General features: G+C 49.6%; 1 protein-coding gene across 1 annotated transcript in view; it reads right to left on the minus strand.

Annotated features, from left to right (window-relative positions):
* The window catches only part of s27a2 (Very long-chain acyl-CoA synthetase), a 37184-nt gene extending 22973 nt beyond the window's left edge, over window positions 1-14211 (minus strand). Inside the window, 4 exon segments of the mRNA NM_001141797.1 lie at window positions 222-346; window positions 8768-8926; window positions 13170-13379; window positions 13685-14211. Coding sequence (NP_001135269.1) covers window positions 222-346; window positions 8768-8926; window positions 13170-13379; window positions 13685-14159 — 969 coding nt within the window. The 5' untranslated portion in view covers window positions 14160-14211.
* Between the last annotated feature and the right edge of the window lie 586 nt (window positions 14212-14797).

A 14797-nucleotide genomic window follows, 5' to 3' on the forward strand; every position in this document is an offset into this window, starting at 1 on the left:
AACCCCCTGGACAGGATGCTACGAACCATAGCAACTACTATGTCATTACTATGTCATAAACCCCCTGAACAGGATGCTACGAACCATAGCAACTACTATGTCATTACTATGTCATAAACCCCCTGGACAGGATGCTACGAACCATAGCAACTACTATGTAATAACAATGAATGACAAAATGAAGGTCACCTTGTATAAAGCTTGCAGCTGAGGTTGCTTACCTTGGGTGTGTTACAGAGGTAGCGTAACACCTCTCCGATGTACTGGACCACGGTAACGTTGTACTTCCTGCATTCATCCCAGAACTGAGAGGCCGAGAACTTCCTCCTCAGAATGATGGTGGAGCCTGGGATGGACAAATAGAAGAGATGAGGGAGGAACAATGAAAATATCAGTTTTAAGAACCTGCAGGTGATATCGCTTCATATCAACCAATGGCAGACCTGAAATGCTGACAAAACTGTTATGGTAAGTCAGCAGTGTGCATCATCATCATCATTTTACATTAGATTTAAGTCATTTAGCAGACGCTCTTATCCAGAGCGACTTACAAATTGGTGCATTCACCTTATGATATCCAGTGGAACAACCACTTTACAATAGTGCATCTAAATCTTTTAAGGGAGGGGTTAGAAGGATTACTTTATCCTATCCTAGGTATTCCTTAAAGAGGTGGGGTTTCAGGTGTCTCCGGAAGGTGGTGATTGATTCCGCTGTCCTGGCGTCGTGAGGGAGCTTGTTCCACCATTGGGGTGCCAGAGCAGCGAACAGTTTTGACTGGGCTGAGCGGGAACTGTGCTTCCTCAGAGGTAGGGGGGCCAGCAGGCCAGAGGTGGATGAACGCAGTGCCCTTGTTTGGGTGTAGGGCCTGATCAGAGCCTGAGGGTATGGAGGTGCCGTTCCCTTCACAGCTCCGTAGGCAATCACCATGGTCTTGTAGCGGATGCGAGCTTCAACTGGAAGCCAGTGGAGAGAGCGGAGGAGCGGGGTGACGTGAGAGAACTTGGGAAGGTTGAACACCAGACGGGCTGCGGCGTTCTGGATGAGTTGTAGGGGTTTAATGGCACAGGCAGGGAGCCCAGCCAACAGCGAGTTGCAGTAATCCAGACGGGAGATGACAAGTGCCTGGATTAGGACCTGCGCCACTTCCTGTGTGAGGCAGGGTCGTACTCTGCGAATGTTGTAGAGCATGAACCTACAGGATCGGGTCACCGCCTTGATGTTAGTGGAGAACGACAGGGTGTTGTCCAGGATCACGCCAAGGTTCTTAGCACTCTGGGAGGAGGACACAAGGGAGTTGTCAACCGTGATGGCGAGATCATGGAACGGGCAGTCCTTCCCCGGGAGGAAGAGCAGCTCCGTCTTGCCGAGGTTCAGCTTGAGGTGGTGATCCGTCATCCACACTGATATGTCTGACAGACATGCAGAGATGCGATTCGCCGCCTGGTTATCAGAAGGGGGAAAGGAGAAGATTAATTGTGTGTCGTCTGCATAGCAATGATAGGAGAGACCATGTGAGGATATGACAGAGCCAAGTGACTTGGTGTATAGCGAGAATAGGAGAGGGCCTAGAACAGAGCCCTGGGGGACACCAGTGGTGAGAGCGCATGATGCGGAGACAGATTCTCGCCACGCCACCTGGTAGGAGCGACCTGTCAGGTAGGACGCAATCCAAGCGTGGGCCGCGCCAGAGATGCCCAACTCGGAGAGGGTGGAGAGGAGGATCTGATGGTTCACAGTATCAAAGGCAGCAGATAGGTCTAGAAGGATGAGAGCAGAGGAGAGAGAGTTAGCTTTAGCAGTGCGGAGAGCCTCCGTGACACAGAGAAGAGCAGTCTCAGTTGAATGCCCAGTCTTGAAACCTGACTGATTAGGATCAAGAAGGTCATTCTGAGAGAGATAGCAGGAGAGCTGGCCAAGGACGGCACGTTCAAGAGTTTTGGAGAGAAAAGAAAGAAGGGATACTGGTCTGTAGTTGTTGACATCGGAGGGATTGAGTGTAGGTTTTTTCAGAAGGGGTGCAACTCTCGCTCTCTTGAAGACGGAAGGGACGTAGCCAGCGGTCAAGGATGAGTTGATGAGCGAGGTGAGGTAGGGGAGAAGGTCTCCGGAAATGGTCTGGAGAAGAGAGGAGGGGATAGGGTCAAGTGGGCAGGTTGTTGGGCGGCCGGCCGTCACAAGACGCGAGATTTCATCTGGAGAGAGAGGGGAGAAAGAGGTCAAAGCACAGGGTAGGGCAGTGTGAGCAGGACCAGCGGTGTCGTTTGACTTAGCAAACGAGGATCGGATATCGTCAACCTTCTTTTCAAAATGGTTGACGAAGTCATCCGCAGAGAGGGAGGAGGGGGGGGGGGGGGGGGAGGAGGATTCAGGAGGGAGGAGAAGGTAGCAAAGAGCTTCCTAGGGTTAGAGGCAGATGCTTGGAATTTAGAGTGGTAGAAAGTGGCTTTAGCAGCAGAGACAGAAGAGGAGAATGTAGAGAGGAGGGAGTGAAAGGATGCCAGGTCCGCAGGGAGGCGAGTTTTCCTCCATTTCCGCTCGGCTGCCCGGAGCCCTGTTCTGTGAGCTCGTAGTGAGTCGTCGAGCCACGGAGCAGGAGGGGAGGACCGAGCCGGCCTGGAGGATAGGGGACAGAGAAAATCAAAGGATGCAGAAAGGGAGGAGAGGAGGGTTGAGGAGGCAGAATCAGGAGATAGGTTGGAGAAGGTTTGAGCAGAGGGAAGAGATGATAGGATGGAAGAGGAGAGAGTAGCGGGAGAGAGAGAGCGAAGGTTGGGACGGCGCAATACCATCCGAGTAGGGGCAGAGTGAGAAGTGTTGGATGAGAGCAAGAGGGAAAAGGATACAAGGTAGTGGTCGGAGATTTGGAGCGGAGTTGCAATGAGATTAGTGGAAGAACAGCATCTAGTAAAGATAAGGTGAAGCGTATTGCCTGCCTTGTGAGTAGGGGGGGAAGGTGAGAGGGTGAGGTCAAAAGAGGAGAGGAGTGGAAAGAAGGAGGCAGAGAGGAATGAGTCAAAGTCAAAAATCATCATCATCATAAAAAACCCTAACACCCAGGCAGGAACAGGAATGAGCAGGACAGTGCTCTTATAAATGACCTTGTAATGGCCGTGAGAGCAGAAAAGTTGCCACATATGCTGTGAACCTGTTGTATTCACTTCAGTACTAAATGTCCCTTAAATATGCACCCATCAGAGGAAATGGTGCCTTTTTTTGTGGACAAAAGAAAGTACTAAGCTGGTACTGCATGTGCATCATAAATCAGCTTGGAGTTTTTCCTAACCACATGACCTGACCGGGACATTTCAAATAAAATGTTATTGGTCGCATGCACATCTTCAGCAGATGTTATTGCGGGTGTAGTGAAATGCTTGTGTTCCAAGCTCCAACAGTGCAGTAACATCTAACAATACACAACAATACAAACAAGTCTAAAAAGTAAAAGAATGGAATTAAGAAATATATCAATATTAGGACAAGGAACGTCAAAATCCCGAGTGTATATATACAGTAAGTTTGTACACACCTACTCATTCAAGCGTTTTTCTTTATTTTTTACAATTTTCTACATTGTAGAATAATAGTGAAGACATCAAAACTATGAAATAACACATATTTAATCATGTACTAAACAAAAAAAGTGTTATACAAATCTATAGCCACCCTTTGCCTTGATGACAGTTTGCACACGCTTGGCATTCTCTCAACCAACTTCATGAGGTAATCACCTGGAATGCATTTCAATTAACAGGTGAGCCTTGTTAAAAGTTCATTTGTGGAATTTCTTTGAGCCAATCAGTTGTGTGGTGGGGGGTGGTATACAGAAGATAGCCCTAATTGGTAAAAGACCAAGTCCATATTATGGCAAGAACAGCTCAAATAAGCAAAGAGAAACAACAGTTCATCATTACTTTAAGACATGAAGGTCAGTCAATGCGGCACATTTCTAGAACTTTGAAAGTTTCTTCAAGTGCAGTCGCAAAAACTATCAAGCGCTATGATCAAACTCACGAGGACCGCCATAGGAAAGGAAGACCCGGAGCTACCTCTGCTGCAGAGGATGAGTTCATTGGAGTTACCAGCCTCAGAAATTGCATCCCAAATAAATGATTCACAGAGTTCAAGTTACAGACACATCTCAACATCAACATTTCAGAAGAGACTGTGTGAATCATTGTCAAATTGCTGCAAAGAAACCACTACTAAAGGACACCAATAATAATAAGAGACTTTCTTGGGCCAATAAACACGAGCAATGGACATTAGACCGGTGGAAATCTGTCCTTTGGTCTGATGAGTCCAAATTTGAGATTTTTGGTTCCAGCCGCTGTGTCTTTGTGAGACGTAGAGTAGGTGAACGGATGATCTCTACATGTGTGGTTTCCACCGTGAAGCATGGAGGAGGAGGTGTGATGTGTGGGGGTGCTTTGCTGGTGACACTGTCAGTGATTTATTTAGAATTCAAGGCACACTTAACCAGCATGGCTACCACGGCATTCTGCAGCGATACGCCATCCTATCTGGTTTCGCTTAGTGGGACTATCATTTGTTTTTCAACAGGACAATGACCCAACCCACCTCCAGGTTGTGTAAGGGCTATTTGACCAAGATGGAGAGTGATGCAGTACTGCATCAGATGACCTGGCCTCCACAATCACCTGACCTCAAACCAATTGAGATGGTTTGGGATGAGTTGGACCGCAGAGAGAAGGAAAAGCATCCAACAAGTGCTCAGTATACAGTATGTGGGAACTCCTTCAAGACTGTTGGAAAAGTATTCCAGGTGAAGCTGATTAAGAGAATGCCAAGAGCGTGAAAAGCTGTCATCAAGGCAAAGGATGATTACTTCGAAGAATCTCAAATATATCATATATTTTGATTTGTTTAACACTTCTTTGGTTACTACATGTTTCCATATGTGTTATTTCATAGTTTTGATGTCTTCACTATTATTATACAATGTAGAAAATAGTAAAAATAAAGAAAACCCCTTGAATGAGTAGGTGTTCTAAAACTTTTGACCGGCAGTGTTATACAATATGGACAGTATATGTATGGAATATGTAGTATTGCTGAAGAATAGTACATGTACAGCAATAGTTGAATAGGATGGCCGTAACTGGAATACAGTATAAGGGAAAGGAAAGGGAAAGGGGGATACCTAGTCAGTTGTTCAACTGAATGCATTCAACAGATATATACATATGAAGTGGGTAAAACAGTATGTAAACTTTAAAGTGCCCAGTGTTCCATTATTAAAGTGCCCAGTGTTCCATTATTACAGTGCCCAGTGTTCCATTATTACAGTGCCCAGTGTTCCATGACTGTGTACATAGGGAAGCAGCCTCTAAGGTGCGTGGTAGAGTAACCGGATGATAGCCAGCTAGTGACAGTGACTAAAGTTCAGTGTAGGGTACTGGGTACGAGACAGATAGTGGTGACTATTTAACAGTCTGATGGTCTTGAGATAGAAGCTGTTTTTCAGTCTCTCGAGCTCAGCTTTGATGCTCCTGTACTGACTTGGCCTTCTGGATGGTAGTGAAGTGAACCGGCCGTGGCTCTGGGGGCCAAGACACATTTCTTCAGCCTCCTGAGGTTGGAGAGGTGTTGTTGCGCCTTCTTCACCACACTGTTTGTGTGGGTGGACAATTTCAGATTGTCCGTGATGTGTAAAACGTGAAGCTTTTCACCTTCTCCTGTCGATGTGGAAGAGGGCGTGCTCCCTCTGCTGTCTCATTTGACATTTTAGTCATTTAGCATCAAACATTAGTTCCCAGAACAATTACAATCAACCCCTGGGCAACCTCCAGGCCCCATTTATACATTAGACCATAACTAGAGCCTTGTTTAGAATCTGTCCTGGTCAGATTACGTGGTGAGGGGAAACTCTGGGCCCTAATCATAGTCTCTAACTAGAGCCTTGTTTAGAATCTGTCCTGGTCAGATTACGTGGTGAGGGGAAACTCTGGGCCCTAATCATAGTCTCTAACTAGAGCCTTGTTTAGAATCTGTCCTGGTCAGATTACGTGGTGAGGGAAAACTCCGGGCCCTAAACATAGTCTCTAACTAGAGCCTTGTTTAGAATCTGTCCTGGTCAGATTACGTGGTGAGGGAAAACTCCGGGCCCTAAACATAGTCTCTAACTAGAGCCTTGTTTAGAATCTGTCCTGGTCAGATTACGTGGTGAGGGAAAACTCTGGGCCCTAAACATAGTCTCTAAACATAGTCTCGACTAGAGCCAGGAGCTTTTCCTGGTCGTGTTAAGTGGTGAGGGGGAAAACCTGGGCTGGCTTTAAACCAACCCTGACATTCCAGAACCATAGTTCTCTCAGGCAAGGTAAAAAAGAGGCTGTTCCTCTGCTCTGCTCTGAGGTCAAACAGAGGAGTGAAATTAACTATAGCCCACTTGGAGAACTCAGGAAACCGGTCTCACTAAGAGAGTTGGCATCTCAGATGGCACCCTATTCCCTACATAGTGCATGGGTCTTGGTCAAAAGTAGTGCACTATAAAGGGAAAAGGGTGCCAGTTGGGACGGAGGAGAAAAGGAAGAAAGGACAGACTAACCCATTTGCTGTTTAGTTTTTTCCGCCCAGTGGCTTTGGCTGTGTTCAGACTACCGGGTTTACGTTCACAAAGACCTCTTTCATTTGATTTCCCATTGGGGGGAGGAGGGGAGTAAATGGCTAAGTAAAGGCTTCAACTAGAAAGGCCAAGCCACATTATTCCCCCTACCTACCTACTACCTCAATATTAACCCCTACCCACCAACTACCTCAATATTAATCCCTACCCACCTACTACCTCAATATTAACCCCTACCCACCTGCTACCTCAATATCACCCCAACCCACCTACTACCTAAATATTAACCCCTACCCACCTACTACCTCAATATTAAACCCTACCCACCTACTACCTCAAAACTAACCCCCAACCCACCTACTACCTCAATATTAAGCCCCAACCCACCTACTACCTCAATATTAACCCCCAACCCACCTACTACCTCAATATTAACCCCTACCCACCTACTACCTCAATATTACCCCCTACCCACCTACTACCTCAAAATTAATCCCCTACCCACCTACAACCTCAATATTTAACCCATACCCACTTACTACCTCAATATTACCCCATACCCACCTACTACCTCAATATTAACCCCATACCCACTTACTACCTCAATATTAACCCCATACCCACTTACTACCTCAATATTAACCCCATACCCACTTACTACCTCAATATTAACCCAATACCCACCTACTACCTCAATATTAGCCCTACCCACCTACTACCTCAATATTAATCCCTACCCACCTACTACCTCAATATTAACCCCTACCCACCTACTACCTCAATATTAACCCCTACCCACCTACTACCTCAATGTTACTCCCTACCCACCTACTACCTCAATATTACCCCCTACCCACCTACTACCTCAATATTACCCCAACCCACCTACTACCTCAATATTAACCCTACCCACCTACTACCTCAAAACTAACCCCAACCCACCTACTACCTCAATATTAAGCCCCTACCCACTTACTACCTCAATATTAACCCCATACCCACTTACTACCTCAATATTAACCCCTACCCACCTACTACCTCAATATTACCCCTACCCACCTACTACCTCAATATTACCCCTACCCACCTACTACCTCAATCTTAACCCATACCCACCTACTACCTCAATAATAACCCCATACCCACCTACTACCTCAATATTAACCCCTACCCACCTACTACCTCAATATTAACCCCTACCCACCTACTACCTCAATATTACCCCATACCCACCTACTACCTCAATATCCCCTCCCACCACCCCTACCCCCCACCTACTACCTCAATATTAACCCCTACCCACCTACTACCTCAATATTAAGCGTGAGGGAAATGGATCCTATATAAACTCACCTGTCTCTATGGATCCTTATAAACTCACCTGTCTCTATGGATCCTTATAAACTCACCTGTCTCTATGGATCCTTATAAACTCACCTGTCTCTATGGATCCTATATAAACTCACCTGTCTCTATGGATCCTTATAAACTCACCTGTCTCTATGGATCCTATATAAACTCACCTGTCTCTATGGATCCTTATAAACTCACCTGTCTCTATGGATCCTATATAAACTCACCTGTCTCTATGGATCCTTATAAACTTACCTGTCTCTATGGATCCTATATAAACTCACCTGTCTCTATGGATCCTATATAAACTCACCTGTCTCTATGGATCCTTATAAACTCACCTGTCTCTATGGATCCTATATAAACTCACCTGTCTCTATGGATCCTATATAAACTCACCTGTCTCTATGGATCCTATATAAACTCACCTGTCTCTATGGATCCTATATAAACTCACCTGTCTCTATGGATCCTATATGAACTCACCTGTCTCTATGGATCCTATATAAACTCACCTGTCTCTATGGATCCTTATAAACTCACCTGTCTCTATGGATCCTATATAAACTCACCTGTCTCTATGGATCCTATATAAACTCACCTGTCTCTATGGATCCTTATAAACTCACCTGTCTCTATGGATCCTATATAAACTCACCTGTTTCTATGGATCCTTATAAACTCACCTGTCTCTATGGATCCTTATAAACTCACCTGTCTCTATGGATCCTTATAAACTCACCTGTCTCTATGGATCCTATATAAACTCACCTGTCTCTATGGATCCTTATAAACTCACCTGTCTCTATGGATCCTATATAAACTCACCTGTCTCTATGGATCCTATGAAGCCGATGATGAAGCCGGCGGTGTGGTAGAGGGGCAGGTTGAGGTAGATGACATCACCTGGTATGACACCGGTGGAGTCCAGCACGGCCAGGGCTGCCAGCAGCCGGTTCTGATTCAGCACTGCTGCTTTAGGCAGACCTACAGGAGTAACAGACAGAGGAGAGAGATGAGTTACAGAAGTAGAATGGGCCCTGGCAGAAGACAGGGGGGGGTCATATACAGTGGCTGCTTCAGGCAGAAGACAAGGGGGATCATATGCAGTGGCTGCTTCAGGCAGAAGACAGGGGGGATCATATACAGTGGCTGCTTCAGGCAGAAGACAGGGGGTGGATCATATACAGTGGCTGCTTCAGGCAGAAGACAGGGGGGATCATATGCAGTGGCTGCTTCAGGCAGAAGACAGGGGGGACCATATACAGTGGCTGCTTCAGGCTGAAGACGGGGGAGATCATGTACAGTGGCTGCTTCATGCAGAAGACAGGTGGGATCATATGCAGTGGCTGCTTCAGGCAGAAGACGGGGGGGGGGGGGTCATATACAGTGGCTGCTTCAGGCAGAAGACAGGGGGGATCATATACAGTGGCTGCTTCAGGCAGAAGACAGGGGGGGTCATATACAGTGGCTGCTTCAGGCAGAAGACAGGGGGGGATCATATACAGTGGCTGCTTCAGGCAGAAGACAGGGGGGGTCATATACAGTGGCTGCTTCAGGCAGAAGACAGGGGGGGTCATATACAGTGGCTGCTTCATGCAGAAGACAGGGGGGGATCATATACAGTGGCTTCTTCAGGCAGAAGACAGGGGGGGTCATATACAGTGGCTTCTTCAGGCAGACGACAGGGGGGGATCATATGCAGTGGCTGCTTCAGGCAGAAGACAGGGGGGATCATATACAGTGGCTGCTTCAGGCAGAAGACAGGGGGGATCATATACAGTGGCTGCTTCAGGCAGAAGACAGGGGGGGTCATATACAGTGGCTGCTTCAGGCAGAAGACAGGGGGATCATATACAGTGGCTGCTTCAGGCAGAAGACAGGGGGGGTCATATACAGTGGCTGCTTCAGGCAGAAGACAGGGTGGGATCATATGCAGTGGCTGCTTCAGGCAGAAGACAGGGGGGGTCATATACAGTGGCTGCTTCAGGCAGAAGACGGGGGGGGGGTCATATACAGTGGCTGCTTCAGGCAGAAGACAGGGGGGGATCATATACAGTGCTGCTTCAGGCAGAAGACGGGGGGGTCATATACAGTGGCTGCTTCAGGCAGAAGACATGGGGGATCATATACAGTGGCTGCTTCAGGCAGAAGACAGGGGGGGTCATATACAGTGGCTGCTTCAGGCAGAAGACAGGGGGGGATCATATACAGTGGCTGCTTCAGGCAGAAGACAGGGGGGATCATATGCAGTGGCTGCTTCAGGCAGAAGACAGGGGGGGATCATATGCAGTGGCTGCTTCAGGTAGAAGACAGGGGGGGATCATATGCAGTGGCTGCTTCAGGCAGAAGACAGGGGGGGATCATATACAGTGGCTGCTTCAGTCAGAAGACAGGGGGGGTCATATACAGTGGCTGCTTCAGGCAGAAGACAGGGGGGATCATACACAGTGGCTGCTTCAGGCAGAAGACAGGGGGGGTCATATACAGTGGCTGCTTCAGGCAGAAGACAGGGGGGGCTCATATACAGTGGCTGCTTCAGGCAGAAAACAGGGGGGGATCATATACAGTGGCTGCTTCAGGCAGAAGACGGGGGGGTCATATACAGTGGCTGCTTCAGGCAGAAGACATGGGGGATCATATACAGTGGCTGCTTCAGGCAGAAGACAGGGGGGGTCATATACAGTGGCTGCTTCAGGCAGAAGACAGGGGGGGATCATATACAGTGGCTGCTTCAGGCAGAAGACAGGGGGGGTCATATACAGTGGCTGCTTCAGGCAGACGACAGGGGGGGATCATATGCAGTGGCTGCTTCAGGCAGAAGACAGGGGGGATCATATACAGTGGCTGCTTCAGGCAGAAGACAGGGGGGATCATATACAGTGGCTGCTTCAGGCAGAAGACAGAGGGGGTCATATACAGTGGCTGCTTCAGGCAGAAGACAGGGGGGATCATATACAGTGGCTGCTTCAGGCAGAAGACAGGGGGGGTCATATACAGTGGCTGCTTCAGGCAGAAGACAGGGGGGGATCATATGCAGTGGCTGCTTCAGGCAGAAGACAGGGGGGGGTCATATACAGTGGCTGCTTCAGGCAGAAGACGGGGGGGGTCATATACAGTGGCTGCTTCAGGCAGAAGAAAGGGGGGGATCATATACAGTGGCTGCTTCAGGCAGAAGACGGCGGAGATCATATGCACTGGCTGCTTCAGGCAGAAGACAGGGGGGGGGGTCATATACAGTGGCTGCTTCAGGCAGAAGACAGGGGGGATCATATGCAGTGGCTGCTTCAGGCAGAAGACAGGGGGGATCATATACAGTGGCTGCTTCAGGCAGAAGACAGGGGGGGTCATATACAGTGGCTGCTTCAGGCAGAAGACAGGGGGGATCATATACAGTGGCTGCTTCAGGCAGAAGACGGGGGGGTCATATACAGTGGCTGCTTCAGGCAGAAGACAGGGGGGGATCATATACAGTGGCTGCTTCAGGCAGAAGACGGCGGGATCATATGCACTGGCTGCTTCAGGCAGAAGACAGGGGGGGGGGGGGGTCATATACAGTGGCTGCTTCAGGCAGAAGACAGGGGGGATCATATGCAGTGGCTGCTTCAGGCAGAAGACAGGGGGGGATCATATACAGTGGCTGCTTCAGGCAGAAGACAGGGGGGGGTCATATACAGTGGCTGCTTCAGGCAGAAGACAGGGGGGATCATATGCAGTGGCTGCTTCAGGCAGAAGACAGGGGGGGATCATATACAGTGGCTGCTTCAGGCAGAAGACAGGGGGGGCCAGTGGCTGCTTCAGGCAGAAGACAGGGGGGGTCATATACAGTGGCTGCTTCAGGCAAAAGACAGGGGGGATCATATACACTGGCTGCTTCAGGCAGAAGACAGGGGGGGGTCATATACAGTGGCTGCTTCAGGCAGAAGACAGGGGGGGGTCATATACAGTGGCTGCTTCAGGCAGAAGACGGGGGGGATCATATACAGTGGCTGCTTCAGGCAGAAGACAGGGGGGGATCATATACAGTGGCTGCTTCAGGCAGAAGACAGGGGGGTCATATACAGTGGCTGCTTCAGGCAGAAGACAGGGGGGGTTCTATACTGCTTCTGTACCTCTCCCTCCCTCTCCCTTCCTCTCCGTCCTCCCCCTCACCTGTACCCCTCCCTCTCCCATCCGTATCCCCCTCACCTGTACCCCTCCCTCTCCCTTCCCCTCCGTCCTCCCCCTCACCTGTACCCCTCCCTGTCCCTTCCCCTCCGTCCTCCCCCTCACCTGTACCCCTCCCTCTCCCTTCCCCTCCGTCCTCCCCCTCACCTGTACCCCTCCCTCTCCCTTCCCCTCCGTATCCCCCTCACCTGTACCCCTCCCTCTCCCTTCCCCTCCGTCCTCCCCCTCACCTGTACCCCTCCCTCTCCCTTCCCCTCCGTATCCCCCTCACCTGTACCCCTCCCTCTCCCTTCCCCTCTGTCCTCCCCCTCACCTGTACCCCTCCCTCTCCCTTCCCCTCCGTCCTCCCCCCCACCTGTACCCCTCCCTCTCCCTTCCCCTCCATCCTCCCCCTCACCTGTACCCCTCCCTCTCCCTTCCCCTCCGTCATCCCCCTCACCTGTACCCCTCCCTCTCCCTTCCCCTCCGTCCTCCCCCTCACCTGTACCCCTCCCTCTCCCTTCCCCTCCGTCCTCCCCCTCACCTGTACCCCTCCCTCTCCCTTCCCCTCCGTCCTCCCCCTCACCTGTACCCCTCCCTCTCCCTTCCCCTCCTTCCTCCCCCTCACCTGTACCCCTCCCTCTCCCTTCCCCTCCGTCCTCCCCCTCACCTGTACCCCTCCCTCTCCCTTCCCCTCCGTCCTCCCCCACCTGTACCCCTCCCTCTCCCTTCCCCTCCGTCCTCCCCCTAACCTGTACCCCTCCCTCTCCCTTCCCCTCCGTCCTCCCCCTCACCTGTACCCCTCCCTCTCCCTTCACCCTCCATATCCCCCTCACCTGTACCCCTCCCTCTCCCTTCCCCTCCGTATCCCCCTCACCTGTACCCCTCCCTCTCCCTTCCCCTCCGTCCTCCCCCTCACCTGTACCCCTCCCTCTCCCTTACCCTCCGTATCCCCCTCACCTGTACCCCTCCCTTCCCTTCCCCTCCGTCCTCCGTCCTCCCCCTCACCTGTACCCCTCCCTCTCCCTTCCCCTCCGCCCTCCCCCTCACCTGTACCTCTCCCTTCCCCTCCGTCCTCCCTCACCTGTGGTCCCAGAGGTGTAGATGTAGACAGCTGGGCTTTTGAAGGTGATGTCTGAGCGGAGGGCCTGAGGGAGAGGTGTGTCCGATGCTTCCTCCACCTGGTCAGAGAACCCCTCCATGCCAGGTGTGTCACACTGTTTAGTCATCAGGTAGACACACACACTCTGCTCCCTCAGGGATGGAAGCACTTCCTCCACCGCTTCCTGCAGCTCTGAGAAAACAACTCAACATTCAATATTTCATCAAAACTGGACTGCAGAGAATTTAAAAAAAAGCTTTCGCCCCCATGTGATTGAATGACCGATCATGTGATTATCATTATCATTTGTGTTCCAATAGGCTATGACACACGTTTGTCTTTTTCATTCCATCAGTGTGGATGTGCATGTCTCTGATAAACTAATAACAACACCTATTGTCATAATGTAGTAATCTCAACCAGACACGTCTGCCTATGAGGAATTAGCCTCAGGATGAGTTTCTCTGCCTACTGAACCAGTGGTACTGATCACTTACCTTCGGCTGCTATGAGCAGCTTGGCGCTGCAACAGTTGAAGCAGTGCAGCAGAGATCTAGATCTGATGTTATAGTTGAGAAGCGCTACGGGACATCCCAGTTTGGCCAGGGCCAGCCAGGTGAAGATGAAGGCAGGTTCGTTTCCCATAAAAAGAGCCACGTTATCCCCCGGTCGCAGCTTCGAGTGCCTCTGTAAAGCATTGGCTATTTTGTTGCTTCTTCTGTCCGTGTCCAGATACGAATAGGTTTTATTTTCAAACACGATGAACGGTCTGTCGGCATGCGCGACCGACTGCTCCAAAAATCGGTCCAAAACCAAAAATAACGGTTTTCTTCTCCTCCGTAAAACAAACTTCAGCAAAGTACGAACCAAGTTCGCGAGGTAGAATGCATCTTTCCAGAAGTAAGGGAAGAACATTTTAAGAACTAGCGGTGTAATGGCCAAACTGGCAAAAAGGATAGAAACCAAGTACATTGTTGAGCACAACGTCGAGCTCCTATGCTTCTGGGTGAATTATAGATTCTCAGCTTACAGTACTGCCTTTGCGGGCGAGTTTTTTTCTTCCAAATGTGGAATGGCTCAACTCGACCAAACATGTTTTTTTTTCAAGTGAGGGCGTGGCATTGAGTATTTAATAGTGCAGCAGGCCCACGTTTTTCATTCTTTCTTCTGAAATCCCATATTAAACACCCTCTTACAGCTCACAATACACACACAGAGCCGCACACACAGAACTGCACACACAGAGCCGCCTCTAGCGTTTTGGGGGCCCTCCACGAGATTTGGTTGACCCCCAACGTCGCAGGCATAACAATTTAGGGGTCCACCTCATGGCTGCGAAGATAACATTTGTGGCTGACCGCCTTGAATCGGTCTTATGTAGCAACATTTTACATTGGATAAAAGCAGAGACACAGAGCTACAAAATTGTATATCATACACTGCATTCGATGAACAATGGCAAAGTAATTCTGCTTTGAACGTTGATAAAACTGTAACCTCACTTTTGAGAAAATGGCCTTTGAATGTTTTGGTACCTACTGGAGAGCTCTTCTTTGTCTACACCCATTCAGTATCGCTCACACCCTCTTAAGCTTTAGCTCCACCAATCT

The sequence above is a fragment of the Salmo salar genome, chromosome 26 (genome assembly GCF_965601325.2).
Source record: "Salmo salar chromosome 26, fSalSal1, whole genome shotgun sequence".
NCBI classification, from domain to species: domain Eukaryota; kingdom Metazoa; phylum Chordata; class Actinopteri; order Salmoniformes; family Salmonidae; genus Salmo; species Salmo salar.